At 43.3% G+C, this 23,372-nt stretch overlaps 1 protein-coding gene across 3 annotated transcripts in view; it reads left to right on the plus strand.

The window, feature by feature from the left end:
* Positions 1-23,372, plus strand: part of PLD5 (phospholipase D family member 5) — a 1,783,935-nt gene that overhangs the window by 1,383,417 nt on the left and 377,146 nt on the right. For all 3 annotated transcript variants that reach the window (XM_085611414.1, XM_085611415.1, XM_085611413.1), the window contains exon 7: positions 18,099-18,238. In XM_085611414.1, the coding sequence (XP_085467540.1) occupies positions 18,099-18,238 (140 nt within the window). The remainder of the gene's footprint in view (positions 1-18,098; positions 18,239-23,372) is intronic.

The following is a 23,372-nucleotide window of genomic DNA, read 5'->3' on the forward strand; positions in this document are numbered from 1 at the left end:
ACATTCCCTTTTAGATAGCGTATTTCCCTTCCCAAAATCATATTACACAGCTGTGGGCTGTAATCTGTTTGATCTCCAGCTGAGAAAATTAAACACTCAACAGAACCATGAAGCTTTGCGCCTCATGTTCCCTGGAAACATGACATTGTTGAGGTTTATTTTCCACATCTGGGGTTATGTGGGCAGTGGCCACGGGGCCTGACTTTTAAGGATGGCTCAAACAGCAAAATATGTCAGCACAGTTCCCAAAATGGATTCAGATCACAGCGTGTTTGATTACTTTTGTCACAATCATGAATGTGCACACGCTGTTTTGTTTCTTAGCCGGGGAAATTAGGCAGATAGATGTGTGGAACACCAATCGGAATCATGATTTGTCTATAGGTTTTTATAGGAAAATGAATTTTCGTTCAGTAGCCCACAATACTCAAACGCAACAATGTTGTTTAGAGCATTCTTTAACTTTTAAACCAGTTTTCCCCAACTCTACCACCTGAGCTGTGAAAACACTAGGCCCCGAGGGACGATGCACTCTCCTGACTTTGGGAATACGAAGCATTAACTTTAGTTCTGAGTTACACACATTGTTTATCTGTGATCCTGGGCATCCATACATTGATTTATTTAAAAAAGTTTGCAGCCCCACACTTAGTCATCCTACACCCTTGCCTGACAACCTCTGTTATTGGTTTAATTTATAAAATGTCATACATTTTTTGTTATGTGGAGCAATCTAGCCACAAGGGTAAAGGAGTCTATGGCTAAGAGTTGTGAATGTCCCTGTGCATGTATATGAGTAAACGTGTCTGAATATGCGTGCATGAATGTGTGTTAGCGAGTATGTGCATGTGTGAGACATGCATGAGGTAGTTAGACCTGGGCTGAACTTTCTCTTGTTTCCTGACGTTACCAATCCCCCTGTGTGAAGTGCACTGGCAGCCCTTTTCACTAGACGCTTGGTTGGCGGATTTTTGTGTTATTTTTTTGTTCTAGTGCGTTACTGTCTCACATGGGAGATATACCCCATGTGCAGTGCTGGCTGCAGAACCGCTTCCAAAGAGGTAATTTCAGCCTGGAACAGCCTATGACACAGCAATGTTTTAGCAAACACAAGGAGATGATGTACTGAGTGCTGAAACTTTTCACACACTCACCCCCAGTCACAGATTTTGGCTGAATCCATCATCATTCTTTAGCTCACTTTGCCACCCCAGTTCAGACACAGCTATATGCAAATCTGTCTTGACCCTGTGCCTCATGGGCACAGTCAAACTGCAAAGCCATGTCTTCCCTGGACCAGAAACAGGTATCCTGGGACTGGTTTTGGGGTAACACCCCTAATCAGCCAGGCTAGCTTGAATCCAGTGGCAAAGTGAGCAAGGGACCCATGTATGGGAATACCCTGCCAACTTAGAGCAAACAAGACAAACACAAGATTATGGTTGGAGTGCTGAAACTTTTCAAACACTTACCCCCAGTCACAGATCTGGGTTGAATCCATCATCATTCTTTAGCTCACTTCCCCACCCCAGTTCAGACACAGCTATATGCAAATCAGTCTTGACCCTTTGACTCATGGGAACAGTCAAGCCCGAAATGTAAAGCCATGTCTTTCCTAGACTGGAAACAAGCATCCTGGGACCTGTTTCGGGGTTACACTTAAGCAGTGGGCAAAGTGGACAGTCGGCCCCATCATTCAAGGAGTTCCTTGGGAAAATCAATGTGGCTCTCTCTATACCACTCACTATATTTCCCTCTACCTCTATTTCCCCTTTGTCATCCTCCTCTCCTTCTACTCCAAAATGTTCTCTATCACACTCTTCTCCCAGCATCTCACGGCTATTCTTCTCCTTGCTCAAAGTTTTTCTCCTGAATTTACTTCACCTTTCTCTCATCCCCATCTCCTTCTTTACCTCATGTCTCTCATCTCTCCATATCACAACTCGTTTGACCTGTCTCTCATCTGTCTCACTAGTCCCTGTACCCTTCTCTTTAGCTCTCCATTCTCTGCTTCACTTCTTTCTTAAGGTCTTCCTCTATTTCACACCGCTCTCCTTTTTACCCAACCTCTTTCTTTCTCTTGCTGCCACTCCTACCAGTTTACTTGAACATTTATTTACCTCTCCAACTACGCTTCTCATTGTACCTCTTTTCTCACTATCTTACTCTACCTTCAGCTCTCCTTCTCTAACATTACCTTCTCTCTCTCAGTATATTTCTCCCATCACTCTCTGTACCTTTCTGTATTTCAGCCCACCCTTTGTACTTTTCCTATCTCTACTTTCCTCCCTGTATACCTCTTTCTACCTTCACTTTCTAGCTCCACATTTTCCTCTACCTCACCCTCTCTCTCTGTATCAGCCTCACTTATTTCTGCCTCACTTGCCTCTCTTCTTTACCTATCTTCTCCACCCCACCCTTCTTTCTACTCTTTCGCTATCACACCTGTTTGTCAGCCTTACACTTCCTCTATATGCCTCTGTTTTCCCTTGTCTCTCTACCTCGGCTCTATCTTTACCTCCATCATAATTCTAGTTTACCTCTCTCACTAGACTGTTCTCTTTCCCTCTCTGTCCTTCTCCTATCTCCTGCTTACTCCCATTTCCCCTACTCAGCATATCTGGATGTTACTATCTAGCAAGAGCAGTGTACACATAGAATTAGGAGAGGAGGGACAAGAGGGGAATAGAATTAAAGGGAAAATTCCGATTTCACCTGCTGGAATGATACAAATACTTAATGAAGTGCTTTGATGCTCATTGTTGCAGCAAGAATGACACTTATAAGGGGGTTTTATTGGTAGTTATGTATATTTGAAAATAAAGCTACCCTTGCAAATGGTATCTCCGTATTTCATATTTTAAAACTATAAGTCATTCTGTATTTCCTAAAATAGGGGGAAAAAGGCACTGAACTTCACATGAATTATTATTGGTGCAAGAAACAATATCTAAAGTGAAGCACAAAAAAAGAAATAGCTTTATCAACTCTTGTTCAAGCTTTCTTTTCTAACAATTTATCTGTCAGACACAAGATAATTTGTGCTTTGTGTGCTGATGTTTCATGTATTTCAATTTTGTTTGGCATCATGAGGATTAGGATTAGATAAAAATGACTAATAACTGAACAATTGTCTTAAACAGTGCTCCAAAAATTTCTTGCCCGGGACCTAAAAAATTGTTCAACAAGTGTGAACATTTGTCCCTTATGTTCTTAATTGTATAGTCCTCTCTTCCCCTTTACTCTCATAGATTTCCTCCACACCTTGAGATTCAAAATTCTGATTTGTTTAATTTGTTGCACCTGCTTGTATACTTCTGACAACAGTCAGTCAGAAGGATCACTTTCACACACTCATTTCGCACCTATTCACACCTAAACTTTATTGTTATCACTCATTGCTTCAACCCCTACTTAATGCATGCACCCTCTGATGTAGTCATTTCCTCACTACTGCACTCACTCAGTTATTTATACTCACTTATTCATTCATATGTTTCTGTACTCACTCATTCGTTGCAGTAGTCATTCACTTCTTTACATTCACACCGTCAGTTCCACATTCACTGTCTCTTTTCCTCAGTCATTCACTACTAGAGGCTCATGCATCCATTGCTCTACTCAGTTATTCACTGCTACACCTTTAGTACTGAGCATATATGCATTCCTTATGGTTATCACACATTCAATACTGTGCTGATTTACTGCTGGACCATCAAGTGTTTACTGTTACACACAGCCACTTCTGTTCGTTCACCCATTCATTTTTACTTTATTTATTTAGAGTGTTTTATAAAGCGTGAATATGACCCATGGGTATCAGAGTGCTGCACAAAGGGTTGAAAGAGCAAGATGAAAGGTATTGATAGATAAATCAAAGTAAAGAGTCACAATGGGCTGTTGCAACATATAGCACTTTTATAAACAGTCGGTCCATTAATATTCCATTAGTCTTCATTGTTCTAACAACTTCGTGGTGGGTATTTGCTGCTGCTCCAAAACTCTTCCTGAGGAGCAAAGATTTTTCAAGGCTTCTCCTGTAAACAACATGTCTCTGATCCATCTAAAAGTCGCTGTCCTTGATACATTCCTTGTGTCCTAGGACTCCGAAGACTATGCAAGGAATCTATTCATTAATATCTTTTTTACCTCTTTTTTGAAGAAGAGGGTTGATGTGTTAGAGCGTATCTTGGGTGGTAAGTAGTTCCAGAACCTTGGGGCTGCCCCGAAGAAGAATCGTGTGTAAGGTTTTCTGTTTTCGGAATCCAGGAGGTTGAAGCCTGAGAGAGTTAGCACTTCTTAGGTAGCGGCTCCCACCGGAGATTCAAATCTTTTCTGCCAGGTAACTTGGTTCTTTAAAATGTGATGCTTTGTGTGTGAGGCAGGCAATTTTCAGTTGAGTTCTTGCCACAAGGGGAAGCCAGTTTAGATACCTAAACGAAGGGGTGATGTGGTTGAAGTGTCTAGTTCCTGTTACCAGTCTCGCTGCCGCATTAAGAGTTGTTTTGAGTGGAGCTGGTCTCGCTTTGGGTAGCCCTGACAGGGTCGAACGAGCCGTATTCTAGTCTGTAGACCACAAGTGCTTGTACTGCTTGCTTGAAGACCGAAGGTAGGAGAAATTGTTTCAATTTGTTCAGTGTTCTGAGTTGGAATGTCGACCTGCGTGTGGGCGCACTGATGTGAGCTTTCATATTTAGATTCTTGTCCAGTGTCATTCCAAGAGATTTTGTGGAGTCAAGGATGGTAGGTTTTCTATTAAGTGCGTCTAGGTGCTTGAGCCAATCTTGAATGAGTAAAGAGCTGTTTTGTGGGGAGAAAAGAAGGAATTCGGTTTTCAGAGAGTTTTCAGAGAGTTCAGCTTGAGGTTGTTTAGAGAGTGGCAGGCCTGGGTTTTGACTAAAGTGTTGTTGAGTCGAATGATGTCCTCTGGGGAGGATATCTTTAAGTATAGTTGTGTGTCATCTGCGTACATGTGGTATGCAATGTTTGATTGGTTGAGAATTTCAGTTAGTGGTTCCATATATTAGTTAAAGAGTCTGGGGGAGACGGTCAACCCTTGGGGAACTCCACACCTCATTGGTGAGGAATCAGAGAACGAGTTGCCAAGTTTGATGCATTGTGAACGATTCTGGAGGGAATCAAACCAAGCAAGCACTTTCCCAGATAGCTCCATTCTTTATTTAGTACTTTTAGGGGCATATTCACAAGAAACTATCGCCAAGTCAACAGCACTTTATCGCAGCCAAAGTTGCAATAAAAATACCTCCCCTTTCACAAGCCGGTGTAAACAGCCCACAGCACCAGATTACCCGCGATAGCAGCCGCAAAAAACATCGCCACAGAGGACCCGCGCAACTATCGCTAATGAGATGCAGAGTGGGCGTTCCCGTGCCAAAATCCGCGACAACATCACACCACAACATTCTCAACGACCAGCCACATCGGCGATAAAAACACAAAACAGGCGATAAGGCGCGTTAGCACCAGGAAATCTACACCTGCTCTGACCTGGTGTAAAGTCAGACGGCAGCCTGCACCACAAAAGGGAGACCAGCCCAGGGCCACACCCGAAGGGCAACACAAGCCATGGAGCTACCAATCATGAGGCCCGGACACCCAAGAGGGCCACAACACCCTCCGACACCACACCCAGGCCCGCAACACCCCCCCCCCCCCAGGACCTCCCCCACCCCCGGATCAAGAAACTGCACACCAACACCATGAATCCCAATACAAACATTTTGCCTGATGTCGCACAAGCAGGAAAATCAACAGACATGCGTGACCAGGAAATAGAGACTCAGTCAAACTGCAATACAATCACCAACACAAAACACCATACAAACAAAAGCCTAGACAACCCATAGGATGAGTCCTAGTGGCCCCTCACTTGACAATCCGCAGCACACAGCCTGGAAGACCAAATCCAAGAGAAGAAGGTGTGCCATGCGCCCAACAAAGGAAAGAGAGGGAGAGAGACAGAGCGAGATTGCACAAGCCGCGCAAGGCCCCTCGGGCATCTGCCTCCACATGCCAACATGTGTGTGTGTATCGCCATCCAAACACCATGAGCCCAAGGCCCAGTCCCAATCTCAGCACCAATGCCACATCAAATTCTGAAAACACAAGTAGTAGTCAGACAAACATCAGTGATGAAAGCTCCTTTGTTCCAATGCAGAAGGCGGGAGGACACCTGCACCTCTGACCTTGGTCCAGAACGCGCCTGGAACACCCTAAGAGAGATGCCATGGCAGACGGGGACAACTCCCACATCACGCATTCCACAAATGAACTATCTGACTCATCCACACCCCGCACACAGAAGCCCCTGCCTGTGGGACCCCCGCATGGCAAGCCCTTGACACTCACTGAAACAGCAACCCACTCTCCCCAACTTTGCACACACAACCAAATCATTGCTCAGAGCTGTGGCATATCCTCCACACAACTGCCGCAGTTCAGAAGAGTGCCCGTTCCACAAGACGCACCAACGCAATCGCAGGCCATACCAGGCACATGCACAACCCCCGTCCCGTGGAACAGTAACGTGCACGTATGCTGCATTTACTGGGCGCAGTGCCACTGGCAGTGCTGCGGATCAGTAACCGGATCAGCTTCCGCATTGCCTACGTCACATGCACCCAGCCCTGGTTCCACTGCCGAACATGTATCCAGTCCAGAAAATGTTGGAACTATGTGTAATTGAGCCTTCAGATAGCCCTTGGGCTAGTCCAGTAGTCCTTGTGCCTAAACCTCATACCCAGGGTGGTAAGAAAGAAATGAGGTTTTGTGTAGACTACAGAGGCCTCAATGCAGTCACCAGGACTGATGCCTATCCAATTCCCAGGGCAGATGAACTGATTGATACTTTGGCCTCAGCCAAATATCTGAGTACATTTGACCTAACAGCTGGCTACTGTCAGATCAGGTTAGCTGAGGATGCAAAGGCCAAAACTGCATTCTCAACCCCTGGTGGGCACTACCACTTTGTGGTGATGCCCTTTGGTTTGAAAAATGCACCTGCCACTTTTCAGAGGTTGGTGAACAAGGTTCTGACAGGTATGGAAACTTATTGCTCAGCTTATCTAGATGATATTGCTGTCTTTAGTTCCTCCTGGCAGGATCAACTGGTCCACCTCAGAAATGTTTTGGAGGCTCTGCAAAAAGCAGGCCTCACTATCAAGGCCACTAAGTGCCAGATAGGGCAGAGTCAGGTTGTGTACCTGGGCCACCTTGTAGGTGGAGGCCAGGTTCAGCCTTTACAGGGCAAAATCCAAAGCATCATGGATTGGGTTGCTCCAACCACCCAGACACAGGTGAGAGCCTTTTTGGGCCTGACTGGGTACTATAGGAGGTTTGCTAAGGGATATGGATCTATAGTGACCCCCTTAAATGATCTTACCTCAAAGAAAATTCCAAAAAGGTTCAGTGGACAGCTAGCTGTCAAAAGGCATTTGAGGACCTAAAGCAGGCCATGTGCACTGCCCCCATCTTACAGAGTCCAGACTACACCAAAACGTTCATTGTCCAAACAGATGCTTCTGAGCTGGGTGTGGGAGCTGTACTGTCTCAACTGAATGATGAAGGTCAAGACCAGCCAGTAGCTTTTATTAGCAGAAGGCTGACCCCTAGAGAGAAACGTTGGTCAGCTACAGAGAGGGAGGCCTTTGCTGCGGTGTGGGACCTTAAGAAGCTGAGTCCATACTTGTTTGGCACTCACTTCATAGTTCAGACTGACCACAAGCCCCTCCTATCGCTCAAACAGATGAAAGGTGAAAACCCAAAACTTTTAAGGTGGTCCATTTCCCTACAGGGGATGGACTATACAGTGGAACATAGACCTGGGACCCAACATGCCAATGCAGATGGACGCTCAAGGTATTTACACTTAGAACACGAAGACTCAACTGGTCCAGGTTAGTTTAGTGTCCCTGCATTTGGGGGGTTGTGTATGAGAGTAGGATCTGCACTTATGTTGCCCCCAATTTTTTTCTGATGGTTACACTAGTTTCTGGCTATAGTCTGGCTGGGACCCTGCTAATCAGGGCCCCAGCCTCTCTGTTCTCTCTGAACAACTTGGAGTGCATATTAGATGCACTAGTGATTGGATACTGTGGTACCTTATGAGCCCCTAGTATATGGTACCTTAGGTACCAAGGGCATAGGTACTTCACAGGCCTACCAGGGGCTGAAGCATGTATTATGCCACCTCTGGGAAGCAGACTAAATCTGACACCACAGGCCTGCTACTGCAGCCTGGGTGAGGTAGTGTTAGCACTCCTCACTGAGGTATAGGTTCCCTATATCGCACCTTACACACACATATAAACCTATCAGTCACCCCTAAGGCAGGCACTATCAATCCTGAGGGCAGGGTGCTTGGTTTCCATGTGAGGGGGTGTCTCTGCCTGAGCAGGGCCCCTCTGCAGCTCTCAGAGTCTATTCTCTGTGGCTGTTTGTGGATGCGATTAAACCACATACTCTTAAGTGCATTATAACCTAGCGGTAAATGCTAACTTTGGAATGGCTGCATCAAAACATGTCGTGTTTGGTGTCAAATGCCTTGGAATCATACCCCCATGCCAGTAACTGGTGTGGGAGTATGATCCCACCCTTATAGAGGGATAGACATGTACCTACTGTGGAAACACGGTAGAATCCTGAAAGAGCCCTGGCATCACAAATTGGATGCCACCAGCACAGACACTGGGCTGCCCTCCTGCTGCTGACCAAAACTCGCAGTGGAGGAGGCCCAACAATAGGCACCCTGTCACAGGGAGGTGTAACCACCTTTCAGACAAGAGTTAGTGTATTGGGCCTGGATGTCCTGCACTGGGGGAGCAGTAGGCTCCTCTGTGCATATGCCAGCTCAAACCGGTTCAGGGGCTACCAGACCCTGCTCTGGCATGAAACTGGACAAAGGGAAGTGGGTGTAACCACCCACTCCCCTGATCCTCCCAGAGGAGTGGTCATAGAGCTAGTCCCTCCCTTTCCTTTAGTATAAGATAGGGAAACCTCGCCTTTGCCAACTAGATATCCCTGGATGAAGCTTTGAAAGAAGAATCCTGGACCTTCGACGTTCCACTACCTTTGGAAGACTGAAGAATCTCCCTTGGAGTCAAGGAGTGACTCCCCTGCTAGGCAGGCACCAAAACTTTGCATCAACGGTTGCAAACTTTCCCGCTCCCGCCGGAGTCCGAAGTCCCTGCAGCCCCAGAAGTGGATTTCCTGACTTCTCGATGGCCATTGTGAATCCCCAGCAAACCTGAGGCGAGTGGACCCCACGAGTGATGAGGAACAGCAATACCCGGGTACCATGCACTATTGTCAAGTGCAACCCCTTCACGACGTTCTACAAACTTGTGCATTGGACCACGTATGGTCCAAGCTTCCAGCAGGATTTCCACCGAGAATCAGTGGCCTACCTTGTCCCGAGTGACCGTGGGCTCCTGTGAAGTGAATCCTCCCGAGGCGTATTTCCGATCCCTTGCTGGTTGGCTTGTGGGTCCCCTGAATACTTTTTCATCAAACCAAAGGGCTCCCCTGGTTGCTCCAGGCCTGCCCTCTTGCTGAGTGAGTCCCTCAGACCTTGCTGCTCTGCACCGCTGACTTTCTTCACATTCCATGAGACTTGCTGTTGCCAAGGCTTGTTGGCTCCAATCCGGTTGCCGACACCTCAGTAAGCTGCAGACTTCGTGGGAGACTCCGAATCCAGCTCCTGGTTGTTGTCAACACCTCCTGGACCTCGTGGCTGAAGAATCAAGACACCTGTGATCACCTGAAATCACCCAACGACTTTGGGCATCCATCTTCCTGGGCCCGGGTCACTGGCAAGTGACTTTGAGCACTGTCTCCTCTGCTTTCAGGTCTTCTTTCTTCAGAATCCAGCCTTGGATTCCACCGGACACTTCTCCTGTCTTCACAAGTCTTCTTTGGCTCCCATTGAAAACGATGCCACGACCCGACACCAAAAGACACCTATGCACCCAGCTTCCCTGGGTGAGGTAACTCGAGTACTCCGGTACTGCTGTGTGTGTTGGCCCTAGAACTACTTACCCTGTAAGTGACTTGCTTGTAGACTCTCCCAAAATATCCTAAAACTTTAAAATTCCAACCGCAACTTGCTCCATTGAAGTCTATTGGGATCCGCGGCTGTGTTTTCACACTGCATGCGTCTCCCGTGGGTCCTTTACTTACCTGCCTTGGGTGTATTAGTGAGGCCCCAGCTCTTCTGAAGACCATAGGCCTTGTCCCTTCTCAAGTCATTCTTCTTATACCTCTTTTTTAGTATATGGTCTGGTACACCGCTATGGCCCCAGCCATGTTAGTGCTTATTTTGTTGTGAAACATTGATTTGTGCATATGTTCCTGACTTCTAATCTCATTAAGAGATTAGTAGAGTGTGTCTAGATGCTTATAGGCAGACGGTTCCAAAGTGCGGGGGTTTCTGAGGAGAAACAACTGCTCGCCCAATTGAGTCTCTTAAAACTGGGGCAGCAGACTGTCATGGTGTTTTGAGATCGCAAGTCTCTGCTGGGTATGTACCAGGTTAGAGACTGTTTGAGATGACAAGGACCTGAGTCATGCAAAGACTTATAGCTAAGGCACAGCCCCTTAAATGTAATTCTGTTCCTCACTGAAAGCCAGTGGAGTCCCCTGATGGAGGCAGAAAGAGGTTGGAAATTGTGGAGATCAAGAATAAGTCTCGCCGCCGCATTCTGCACGCTCTGTAACTTTTTCAAGTGCTGTTTTTGAAGCTTGATATAACGTCCATTACAATAATCCAGTTTGGTGAGAATTAGCAATGTATTTACTGTTTTTCTTTAATTAAGTGGAATGAAAGGAAGGATCTTCCTGATAATTCTCAAGGTGTTAAAACTAGAAGAGATAACTGAGTTGATATGTTTATTTAATTTCAACTTATCATCTATAAGTATTCCTACATTTTTCACTTTTTGAACCGGAATGGGCAGTGTTCCTTGCTCGGAGTTCCCTATAATGATTTAAAAAAAGGTTAACTACAATATCTGTCTTCTCCTCTGGAAGGTTTCTATTCCCCAGAAGTGTGGAGAGCTGCATCCTTAAGCTGGAGCAGTTGGCTGGAGTCCACAAGGTCACAAAGAGCAAGGGGAAGAGGGTAGACCTCAAGGTATGGTCTCCATTTATGTATTTTCTGGGGTAGGTTTTGTTAGATGTTTGCAATGTTGCTCAGGCGAATGCTGTTTTTCTTTACACAGTAGAGGTGGCGATCTCTGTCTACACTAGTGAATTATGCCTACAGGTGTATGCCTGATATCCAGTTGAAAAGTATCAACACAATTATGACCCTACTTTTATGTTTCGAGTTAAGTTGGGCTCCCGTCTGGACCATTGCCCCATACATATCAATATTCTTATTAAGCATTTTATTGGTGCTTTTCTTGATAAACTCTTCAGTTGAACAATTGAGACTGGCACTGGTCCCCTCCATCTGGAAACCCGCTAATGCTATTCCCTCGATAAAGAAACCATCTACTGATTACTCTATCCTCAATAAATCTCACCCAATCTCCCTGCTCCTGTACTAATCTAGAATTATAGAGAACCTGTTTAATGAACAGCACTCTCAAGATCCAGAACGTCACAATTTCCTGGATTACTCTCATTCAGGCTTCCACCCTGGTCACAGAAACAAGATGCATTGGTGTCTGATACACATTATATTAGGCACATTTTCCATCAAGGGGGCTGCGCAACTCTGGTACTTTTGGTCCATCAGGCAATTTTGATAGATTATTTTATTTCACTCTGATTACTAAACTCCCTGAACTAAGCATCTATAGGAGAACCCTTAATTGGTTAGCTTATTTTCTTGGTCACAGAAAGTCTCACCATCTCCTTCCCAGTCTGCTTTGATGCCCATCACTTGTGGAGTCCCTCAGGTCTCCTCATTGAGTTCAACTTTACAATATTTACTTTTACCCCCAGACACCATTAGTTCTATCTTTCAGCTTTGACATTGTCTCATATGCTGATGAGACACAGATTATTCTGAATGGCTTCACCAACTTCCCTGCTAGGCAAGCTGCTGTCAAATCCTTCATGATTTCTGTTGCTAATCGGATGATAATGAACTATCTTAAATTGAATAGCGAGAAAGCTAAAGTAATTCTATTCGACAATCAACCCTCTCATTGGTCTTCAGCTTGGTGGCATTATGAACTGGGCAACCCACCTTCCTCTGTTTCAGTGGTCAGAAACCTTGGTTTCTTATTCCATCACATTATTTGTAAGGAAACAGGCCTTTTTGCAGGTTTCCCCCTGTTTTTTTCCCCATTTGGACTATTAGCTGCTGGTTTTTCAACTCTGAGAGTGCACTGAAGCCTGCTAACCAGACCCCAGTGGCAGTAATCTGAACCATTACAAAAATTATGTCGAATTGAATGTCCCTAATTATCAAGTATTGACTTACTTAGTCCCTAAGTCCCTAGTATATCGTACCCAGGGTACCAAGGGCATGTAAGGCAGAGTTTTCATGCTGGGCTGCAGCACTGTTTGTGCCATCCTGAGTGTGACAAATGACAAAATGGCCACCAGCCTACCACTGCTGACTGGAAGAGTAGTGTGTAAACTGCTAGTTCGACATTGCCAATACCATTAATGGCAAAGCCACCCTTTCCATAATAATATATGTATGTCACCCCTAAGGAGGGACTATCGAGCCCTATGGAAGAGAGCGGTATATTATTAAGCAAGACATATAGGTGTGTATATGTCTTAGCAGCGAAACCCTTAAAAGATGTTGTTTTGCTGAGGAACATTTGCAGCCCCATTGTCTAGCGTAGGCTCACTTACTGGCATCCCAGCATGACTAAATTATGAATGGGACTTCCTAAATGACTACTGTAAGATATCAAATTAATTGTGTGATTAAATCCGACTTGATGTCCAAGTCAAGATTAATGTCACTATTAAAGCTGAGCAACTTTTAGAAAGTTCCCACTCTGTCCCCCAGCTAGTCCAGTGACTTTGCAAAAGCCCTAGCCATCAGACAGATTTCTGCCTGCCTGGGAAGATGTGCGAATGACTCCCAGGCTTGGCAGCTGCAGCAGAGTGGGGAGTGATCGCCCCTCCCAGGAAGGCCACTCAGGGTGTCAGCCCAAATGGGGAGCTTCAAAGGAGAAGTCACCTTTGGACAGCCGCCTATAATAAAACACCAGAGTAGAACGCCTTCTTATTCCTGCAGACAAGCTAGAGACAGGGACAGAGAGGGAAACCCCATCCCCAAACCGTTTTTCCTGTGTGAGTGTAGCCGTTAGGTAGCCACACCTTTGGGGTAGGTTACCAAACTCCTCACAGTTGAGGGAAGGTTCTGACATCTTGAGAATGGCAAGAATATTGCACTCTGGGATTGCAAAATGCCGCACACCAATGGTACCTTGTCACCAAAGAGGAGGGGACCTACTAGCCTATTGGCTAGTGAGCACATCGTCCCCTTGGTGCACTTCACCGGGATAAAACGGACACACCTGGCACCCTGAATGTCAGTACATGTTCTATTTAGAGAGCGGATCTAAAGGGGACTGCTCTGCTGCCTTTGAAGCTGCACAAAGAGAGTCTGCATCGTCAGGAGGACTGCATGTGCTGCACTTTGGGCTAGTGAGTTTGGACTGTGCCTGTGGCTCCTTGCACAGGGAAAAGTTGATTTCCAACCCCAAACAGAAGCAGTGACTCCAAAGGTCAGTCAGCTGGCCCCCTAAAACAGCACCAGGGATATCAAAGCTGGGAAAGCCCAAACCAGCAAAGCAGTATCCACTTCTGAGGAAAGCGCTGCTGGCCGCCGCCAGGCATGTCGAGAGACCAACCCCAGATAGCCAGAAGTTGCACCCGAGTTTGCTGGACCAGGGAGCACTATTGGAGCCCGATTTGGCCCCCAAGAGAGACACTAGCCCCCACCAAGGATATTCGCTGTTACAGCTGTGTCGTGAGATTGGTAGTCCAGCCACAGCCGGCCTTTTACTATCGCAAAGAGGACATCGTATGACCCCATGTGCCTTGGTCAAAGTTGCCTCACTTCATCCGTAAACCAAGGGATCACTCGCACTTCACCCCTATCGACCGCAGGGCACCAGGACCATCTTTGAGCACCTTTTTCACCTGCATTCCCAGCATCAGGACCATTCCATTGTTGTCTATGACAGTCATTTCTTAAAGGCTGGAACTGGACTGGAAAAGGTTCTGGTGGCCAGGTAACTGTCCAAAGTAAACTTACTGGACTCCTAGACCTTTGCCCCGTCGGATTTGATCGCCAAGCCGGGCTGGAGTCACCAAACTATTTTGAACTTTTCAAAAGTTTGCAAAGTTCTTGTTGACCAATGCTTGTTTCTGGTTGCATTTAAAAGTATGTATTTCTTAAAAAATCTGCAACTCCCGTACCCTCTGGTGGATTTTGATGATTAAGGACTCTACAAATTCATTAAAATATGCTCTAATCATATACATTGTTGTTGTGTCACTTTCTTGTTGTGTGGCTTTCGTATTCCATTGTTTGGTGCTGTTACATGTTTTACACTAAGTTCCTTTGCCAAGCCTTACTGGCTCGCAGCCACAGTTACCCAGGGTTGAGATAAGGTTAAGTAAACAAGCCTGACTGGACCGAAGACGGTATTTGCGAGTGTACTCCTCGTTAACGCCCCACAGCCATATCATATAGAACACCCACATTCTCACATTCTCTTTTTCTTTTTTTATTCATTTGAGTCACAACAAGTTATTTTTCTTTAATGAAAATGTTAAAAAATATATTTGAATTTCCATTGGGCACGCATTGATCAGAGACTCATGCCCTAGTCACTTCCAGACTAGATTATGCCATATTATGATAATTCTCTATAGATATGTTGCTGTGCCCATCTGAATCAATGTTTTTATCTGTTAAAATTCACTTGTCCATCCCCCAACTTTTGATCTCTCTCATATACTTCCCAAATTCATGACTTAGGGCCTGATCTAGATCTCGGCGGATGGGTTACTCAGCCATAACGATGATGGACAATACATTAGCCGAAATATAAATCCAATTATATCCTATGGAACTTATATTTCGACACATGTGATTTCCATCACAGTTGTGACGGAGTAGCCGTTCGCTGAGATCTAAATCATACCCTAACTCTTGATGACAGCACTCATTGCTTAGACTTTTGCTAAGTGGAACAACACTGGGAAAAATAAGCTTCTTCTTTTGAGCTATTTACATATCACTTTAACTTATTTCCAATTCTCTCTCTTCTTTCAATCCATATTGTTCTTCTACATTATTACCATTCTTGTCCTTTCACTTCCATTATTTTTACTATTAATTGCCTCCTTTCCCTGTGTGCATGCTTCTCTGCTTCCTTGAATGTTATCTCATATTTGTAATCCAAGACTCATACTCTCTACCTGGGAAACCCTCCCCCCCCCTCGTTTTTAGTCCACTCTTCATCCTTCTTCTAATTTATCTATTTTAATGTCTTATCGTTGATTTCCCATTCTCACACGTTTCTTTCATTTTAAATATGCATATCCCCATCTTTCCCTTCTTCTGTTACCTTTATCGTCCTGTCCTTTCACCTTTTTTCCCCTGAAGTCTGTTTCTTTATTGCTCCTGTTTAAAAATTCGGTTCTTGATCTAGCATGTGTTTTCCCATTTCTTTCTAGCATTATGGAATGCTCTTTTCATTCTGACTTCACAGCTTTCCGGCACTTACAATACTACTTACAGTACAATGACTCACTCTTGAAACACTTTATTATGGCTGGGTACTTTTTTCTGGGTCTGTTCTTTCCTATGCCACTCTTACCCATTCTATTGCACCATTAATTAATAATAATTTCAGATTTGTAAAGTGCGACTTATCAGCCCTAAGGGTATCCAGGCGCCATCGAGGAGATTAATCGAGCTATTTCTCAGAGTCACATGATGCTGAGCTGCCGCCAGGAACTGAACCGTAAGCCCCGCACTCCTGATTCAGTCGCTGGGCCACATTTCTCCCACTCATCAGTTTTCTCATTAAATGCTCGATAATGTTCCTCCTCCATTTGTGTTCTTGAGTGGTCTTCTTTTGTCCTCTCTTACTTTCATTCTATATAGTTTTGCCGTTCTAATTTCTCCTACCACATTTTCATTCCACCTGTTTGCTGATTATTGTCAGTATTTGAATTTTTCCCAGTTGTTTCACAACTGCCTGCATTCTTCTGCAGCAACCAATCTATCTCCTCATCTTTATTTCCATTCTGTATTCTGTTATCACTCAAAGCAAGCCGCTATCAGATGTTTAAAAAAATTGTCTGTTAATTGGGCAATTCTCTTCTATCCTGCTTTTAATTTTCTCATCCTATTACCTTTTTTCTTCTTGTTTTTCCACTAATTGTAACATTCCACTTCACATTTTTTAGGACTCTATGCCTTGATTAATTTTCATTATTCATAGTTTCTATTAATCATTTCTAACTATGTCTCTGTAATGCTCAGACAATTCTATTCAAACTTCTTATATCCCTTGATTTTGATTGCCACATGTACTTCTTCTCATCCTCTTTGCTTTTCCTCTAGACTTTCATATTTGATCCCCAAGCCTCTCTGTTCCTTGTTCCACTTTCATTATTTGTTCTTCTTGTCAGTATTCCATTGAATTCTCTCCCATCGAATGTCATTCTTTCTACTTTTCATCTCATTTTATCATTTCCTAATTCCACAGACTTCTTTTTGAAAGTTCCAGTAGAAACCTTTCATTTTTAGGACTAGGCTACAGTAAGCTGTATCCCTCTGTAGGCAGAGCGGTTCCTTCCAATACATAGTACCCACTTAGTGTGGGCTGGGGTCAGCTACATGGTCATGAATTGATGGCTTTGTTACCTGTCTCAGTAGTCCACACCTAATTACATGACGTTCCTCCCTGTGCATGTGTTTGTAATACCCAAGAGCATTTCGATCTCACAGTGTTCCGTTAAAATAAATTGTATCCTTCCACTGCTTACTTAACGGAACTATTTTTAAAATGTTATAATTAGCATGCCATGGGAGTGCATGTGTTTCCTTGCTCCCTCTCACCTTATTAAGTGCTTGTTTTTAACCTCAATCCAGCTCCCTACTGCTGTCCACCCACCCGGCTACCCGTGTATAAAAATTATATATATTTTAAGTAAGCCAGGTATGCCCTCATTGTCTCCTCAATGGTGCCCACCTTTCTCTTTATCCAGCTCTCCATGTTAAGATAATTATTTTTTGTTACAAGTTGCCATCATCTGTGTGCAAGCTGCTCCCAGGTAACTCACAACATTTATGCTGCTTCACATGCACTTTTTTTTAGAACGTTTTAAATTTCAATTTACCATTTTAATATGGGCAATTGTCATGTTGGAATAGTATATTAAAAATGACCACCTGAATCACAAGTCGTGCAAGCAGTCATCATGACACATTCATAACTTCACATGTGTATCACGAAAGTGTATGAATTGGTCACCATCTTGGAATTAGTTTTCTTTATTAGAAAACCTTGCCAGACATACGTGTTTGTGTCGTAAAACAAACTCACACATGTTATTACAAAAAGCATTGGTAAAGCCAATAGCGCAGCCTTTTGAAACCAACCCCTATTGGCTTTGCCAATGCTTGTTTACCGTCATTTGTCCTCATTTTATGCTTACCACCTCAGATGTTTATACCAGCCAGAATATAATTATTAGTTAGTTAAATAATTGTGAAACTAGTTCCTGTATAGATCAACAAAGGGCTATTCATAGAGGAATGACATTTATTCATAAAGACAGTTCTCTGACTTAAAAAAAACTGTCATACCAAAAGTTGGCATCCAGAATGGGATAACTGGGTTAGAACTGCAAACATGTCTATGTCATAATATTCTAATAGACAAAGGAAAACCTCACATTTTTTATGGTTTATATTCGATTGCTTATTGTGGTAACATTGCTGCATATAATGTTTTGTATACTAATTAATACACGTTCATGATGCTTGGAAAATAACTGCCATGTTAAATCTTTTAAATAAAAATCAAAGTGAGACTTTTTTTTAAACAATGACTCCCTTGTTTTGCATTTTGTCTTCACAGAATTCTCCCAAATCATTTTGCCCTACTGACAGAGTCACTGACGTGGATGCTATATTCAGTGTCATTGATGATGCACAGCGCTTCATATATGTATCTGTCATGGATTACATGCCTCTTGTTGTCAATAACAACATGACAAGGTTTGTGGTGGCTGCAGTTTAAACAATCTCTATTTGTGAATATGCTCATAGTATATGCCAAGTTGTATTTTCTGGTATAAAAGTACTTGCTAAATTGTAACCTGGGAAGCATGATGCATATACTTAGCTGCAGACAATTTTCCTAATGTTTAAAAATTAGGTTTTATATTTTAAACTAAACCCATCAAGAGTGAAATAATGGAAAACAAAACAATCAAGAGCAGTATTTTATTTCTATGTATTTTCCACATTTCGTATATAAACAAAATACAATGGGAGGCTCGGCAGACAGATTTTTTTAGAAGGGCTGTTAAATGTACTGACGGAGGTCATTTAATGCATGCAAGAGAAACAGATGCTGTACCTGCACTGCCTTTGCTACCCCTTGTGTCTAAGTCATGATAGCAGCCTCGGGACCCAACCACCAGATGGCAAAATAATGCACAGCATGTGACTTAGGCCTGGGCGTAGTTCGCGGAGTTTTGCTACCCTAACTCCGTGGGGTTACAAAAAAACTCCACGAAGTTCCGCAAGTGGCGGAGTGCAGTGGAAACTGCAGTTTGTGCTGGTATTTCTGCTGCTCGGGTAGAAATACTACCCGAGCGGCAGCTCGCACTCGCGAACTTACCGCTCACGATCGCGAGTGGGTAAAAAACTCTGAGTGCGGAGTGCAGCAAACTCCGCGAACAGAGCAAAGTTCACCGCCCAGGCCTAATGTGAATCCAGCAAAAAATCACGCTGCAAAAAAAAAAGGTCATAGGGCTAATGGATTTCTGTTTACATTCAATGGCTTTGACTTTTTATTTCCTCAATAGGACGTAGAATGCTCTTGAGAAGGTAAGGTGTAAGCCAAGGGTTTTGCTCTGTAAATTTACTAAGAGTCAAAGGGTATGTGATATTCCAATCAATGCCCTTGGTGTTTTTGAACTTAGGGTCTAATTCACAATGGTAATCTTACACTTTTATGTAAGTTTAGGATTTTTCTTATTCACAAATGTATTTTATGAGTAGTATCTTTACCAATGCGGTGTTTCCACACTCTTGGCGGATGCTCCTCATATAAAAAGATAGGACAGTCCTATCTGCAGAGTTTCCACCCAAAAGTGCGGAAAATCTGCAGTCATAAAGTTACTACTCGTAATATACATTTGTGAATAGGGAAAAATTGTAAACTTACATGAAAGTGTACGTTTACCTTTGTGAATCAGGCCCTGTACATCCACGCTCAGGTAACATCATGAAACATCAGTAAATTTTTATTTTCTGCCTCAGCACAAATACTCTAGTAAGAAAGAATGGGTATTAATGATAGTAAAGAAAAAGGATAAAGAGTAGAAAAGCCTACTTTTGTGTCCAATAAGGGAACTACTATTGTCTTATGCACGCCCTGGGGCCACCAACTCCTTGCCTCAGGCATTTGCAAGATGAATTACAACAGCATAACTATGGGGAGAGACACCACAGGACAAGGAGTTATGCTGACTTCCATCTCAGCTGCACACTCCATTGACCTTCTTGCCACTGTCATGAGGAAGGTATTGTGGTCTTTTTCCTTGTGGTCACTGTCCTAGTAATTACAGATGTATGCGCCACTCTCTTTGTCTGCTTGTCCTTTGTTTGATTACATCAGGCGGCTCAATTACAAATTGGGTTGGGCTTACGACTGAAATGTAATGGGGCCATAGCTAAGGGAAAGTTCCGATTTGCATCAGTAGTCACTACACCAGAGAGTAACGCATTTACCCTTCAAGTGCCACCTCTTGCTCCTACGATCATTAAAAACACTTGGCCCTGATTACAAATTCAGGACTAAATTCGGATCCCTCTGCAAACACATGTTCACAGGGGGTTTGGAATTACGAGTCGTGTGATAATTATCACACCCTCCTAGTTGTCCCTTAATGCACGCTGTCTGGTTAAACCTGACAAAAAGTTTTGGGGAAAAAGGACTGTAAAAAAAGTCAAAACATTCTTTAATTTGGTGTGTAAAATACTGATTCCACATTTTATTCCTCATTTGCAGAATAAAAAGTCAGATTAGGAGGTGTTTACCACACGTGGTAGATACCTCCTTCTAGTGTAATGGTATGTGCCATGTGTGCTCACCTATTCCCCCAAACTGGTAATGAGAGTAATTAATAGTCTCACCAATGGCCATGGCCACTCTACCTACATCATGCAGCTTTAACTAGTTTACCAACCTTTTATTCCCACAAAAAGTAAACATATAAGTCAGAAATCACATTTTCTATAACATCCTCATCCAGCTCTGATCAACCAAATTACATGTTCCCTGACCAATAGCAGATTAGTGGTCCCCTATGCATATTAAATTACAACTTCAGTACAATTCAGCATTCCTGGAATCAACTATTAATGTCCAGTGTCATGATGACTCACAGACGCTCTACTTCTAAGCCTAAAAGCTCAAGTTTTTCCCGGTTAAGATACTCCTCGGATAATAATGGCAAACGAGTAGAGTACAGATGGTAGCCATTAACTCAAATATCTTACTTCATCTATTTCAGATTGACAGTTCCCCCACGCTTGTAGCTATATTACAATCTGAATTAAGGAAAATGATATCATATCAGAAGACCATCATTCTTTATGATAACTTCCCAACCTAAAACTTCAATTCATGGAGAACATTTAAGAAGCAGTGGTCAGATTTAACATCCCAACTACCCACTTTATTTTGTTATACAACATCAAAATGCATGCCAATATCCAAGATGAGTCTGTGACTAACACTGTCTGTACTCAATGTAAACTGTAACTTGACCTTTAATTTGACTCAGCTAGCAGTAGGTTCATAATATAGGAATTGGCACATGTCAGATCTCACTGTGGTCATTACCAGCACACTTCTACTTTTCATCCTTCTAACCAAAAGTCACATCCATAAGCATTGCAATCAATCATCTGTGTTCCTCATAAGAATACAAACAGATCCATAAATAATATAATTGCACAGATGCTTCATATTTTTTAAAACCTTTACATAGCTTCCAATATTTTATCAGACTGTAGATCCCTAGCCCTATTTAGAAAACTGGCCTGGTCCTGGGACATCTCACCATAGGAGCTACCTCATCACACTCTTTACAATGGCATGTTTCCTGTGGTGAGTACTGCTCTTCCTTGGCCCATCTCCGCCACTCTAGTCCCTTATCATTTCTTATTTCCTTGTGCTGCCATTCAACTGAATTGTTCTGTTTTTTTGTTATTCTGGGAAGAGTGACACCATGTTTGAGGTTTGTGGAGGATGGGCCTTGATCTGGAACTGAATCCGATTCTAGGGCCTGCCTCCCCCTTTTTTGTTTTACTTGAGTTTCCGCTCTGCCCCTTCTTTTTTTATTCAGGAAAGAAAATCAAGAACAGCATCAAATAATTCTTCCATGCAGCACACATGCTCAGTAATCCCACAATGGCTGCATAAAGTTTACCACCACCAAGAACTTGTTACCTTTTCACGTAATATAATTCATAAAATAAGAAGAATATTAACCTATTCAACTGTAGTAGATGTTCTTTAGAATCTGCCTAACCATGAAGGACAGGTAGCTGGTACTAACTCACTAGGTATAGGATTTAAGTCCTTGCCCCAAGCCCCTCTGGCAGAACTCTTTTAACAGCATTATAGCCCACAGCAAAACGCCACACCAGTCATTAAAGTCCCGCTCCAGTGCTATTGGACTGTTTCGAATGACAATAACAATCGAGCAGGACTTCAATGGCCAGCATGAGCTGCTGCAGCAGTAGACAGTGTGTAGGCAATGGTAGCACTCAAAACACATTCTTGTGTTGAACATAAATATGACTTAGTGGCAGATGTGGTCACAACTGTTAATATTGACCTGCACTGCCTTGCTATCCATGGCCTGAGAGGTGATGAATGCATGTGCAGACCACCTACAGCCAAGTTTACTTACCGAAGTTTCCACTTCTTGTCTTCACCGTAGCTGCTCAGCATCAAATAGGAGTTTGTAGAGAGTTAAAAAGTCAGAAAAAAGCATAGCTGTAAGAAGTCATCTATTAGTTAAGGGTTGGCTGATGTCTCTTAGGCTTCACCTGCTAATGTAGTGAATTGGCATCCATTATGTGGGCATATCCAGAAGATTGATTTTAAAGATTTAAAAAATCAGTTTTAGACCTCATTTTAGTCTGAGGAAGATATTCTAAAATACATTCATTTTCCTCACTCTTGGTCTGCGATGCCCCGGCAGAAACCAGATTTAAGCTTAATAGTCTGAGCCTACAGATATATTTATAAATAACTGAGGTCACGATCGTCTTGCAGGTTGCTTAAAAGTACATTCCCTCAGATATTTAGCTGATGTTTTCATCCCAGTTTCCTCTACCAGACTGTACTGGAGGTTGCAGAAGACTCACACACATCACCCTCCTTCATCTGCTGCTCTTTGTAGATGAGAGACATCTAATGGACTTTAGGCACTTGTGCTTCTGTATGCAGCCAGTGAAGACCAGAGCGAGAGGTACTTTAGCTTGATGCCCATTTTTTAGCATTATAGCCCACTGGAGAGGACTGTGCTGATCATTAGTGGTCTGTACCCCTAGTTTTAGGTCCAAGCTAAAGGAAAGGGTCCATAACTGGCTCGTGGAGTTTTAAGGACTGGTATACCATGAAGATGAAGCACTATAATGCTAATATAACTCTTCTTCACATTAGGACATAATTATATCAATTAAACTTGGAGAAGCGGGGAGGAAGTATATCATGCATTACTTGCAGTCTCCCCACTCCTCTATCTTCATGTATGCTCCCAGAATGCCAATATACCAATTTAATAATACTGACTACACCACTAAGCACTAACCTACCTATGTTAATTACCTGTCCCCATAATAAGTAACAGATGAGGACCCATAAAAAGGGCAGATGATTTACAGACATTTTTGCCAAGCAGCTGGGGGCAATAAATCTACCAGCACTTTTCACCACCACACTAAAAAAATGCAAACTAGCAAAAAGAAAAGGTATGATCCAGTCATGGTAGCTGTTTCTTACTCGAAGCCAAAAAAGGAGCAGTGGATCATGTATACTGCACTACTGGAAAATAACTTTCATGAATAGCCACTTTCCATTACGACTGTGTACTGGACCCAACTC

This window comes from Triturus cristatus, chromosome 6, assembly GCF_964204655.1.
Source record: "Triturus cristatus chromosome 6, aTriCri1.1, whole genome shotgun sequence".
Taxonomy (NCBI): Eukaryota; Metazoa; Chordata; class Amphibia; order Caudata; family Salamandridae; genus Triturus; species Triturus cristatus.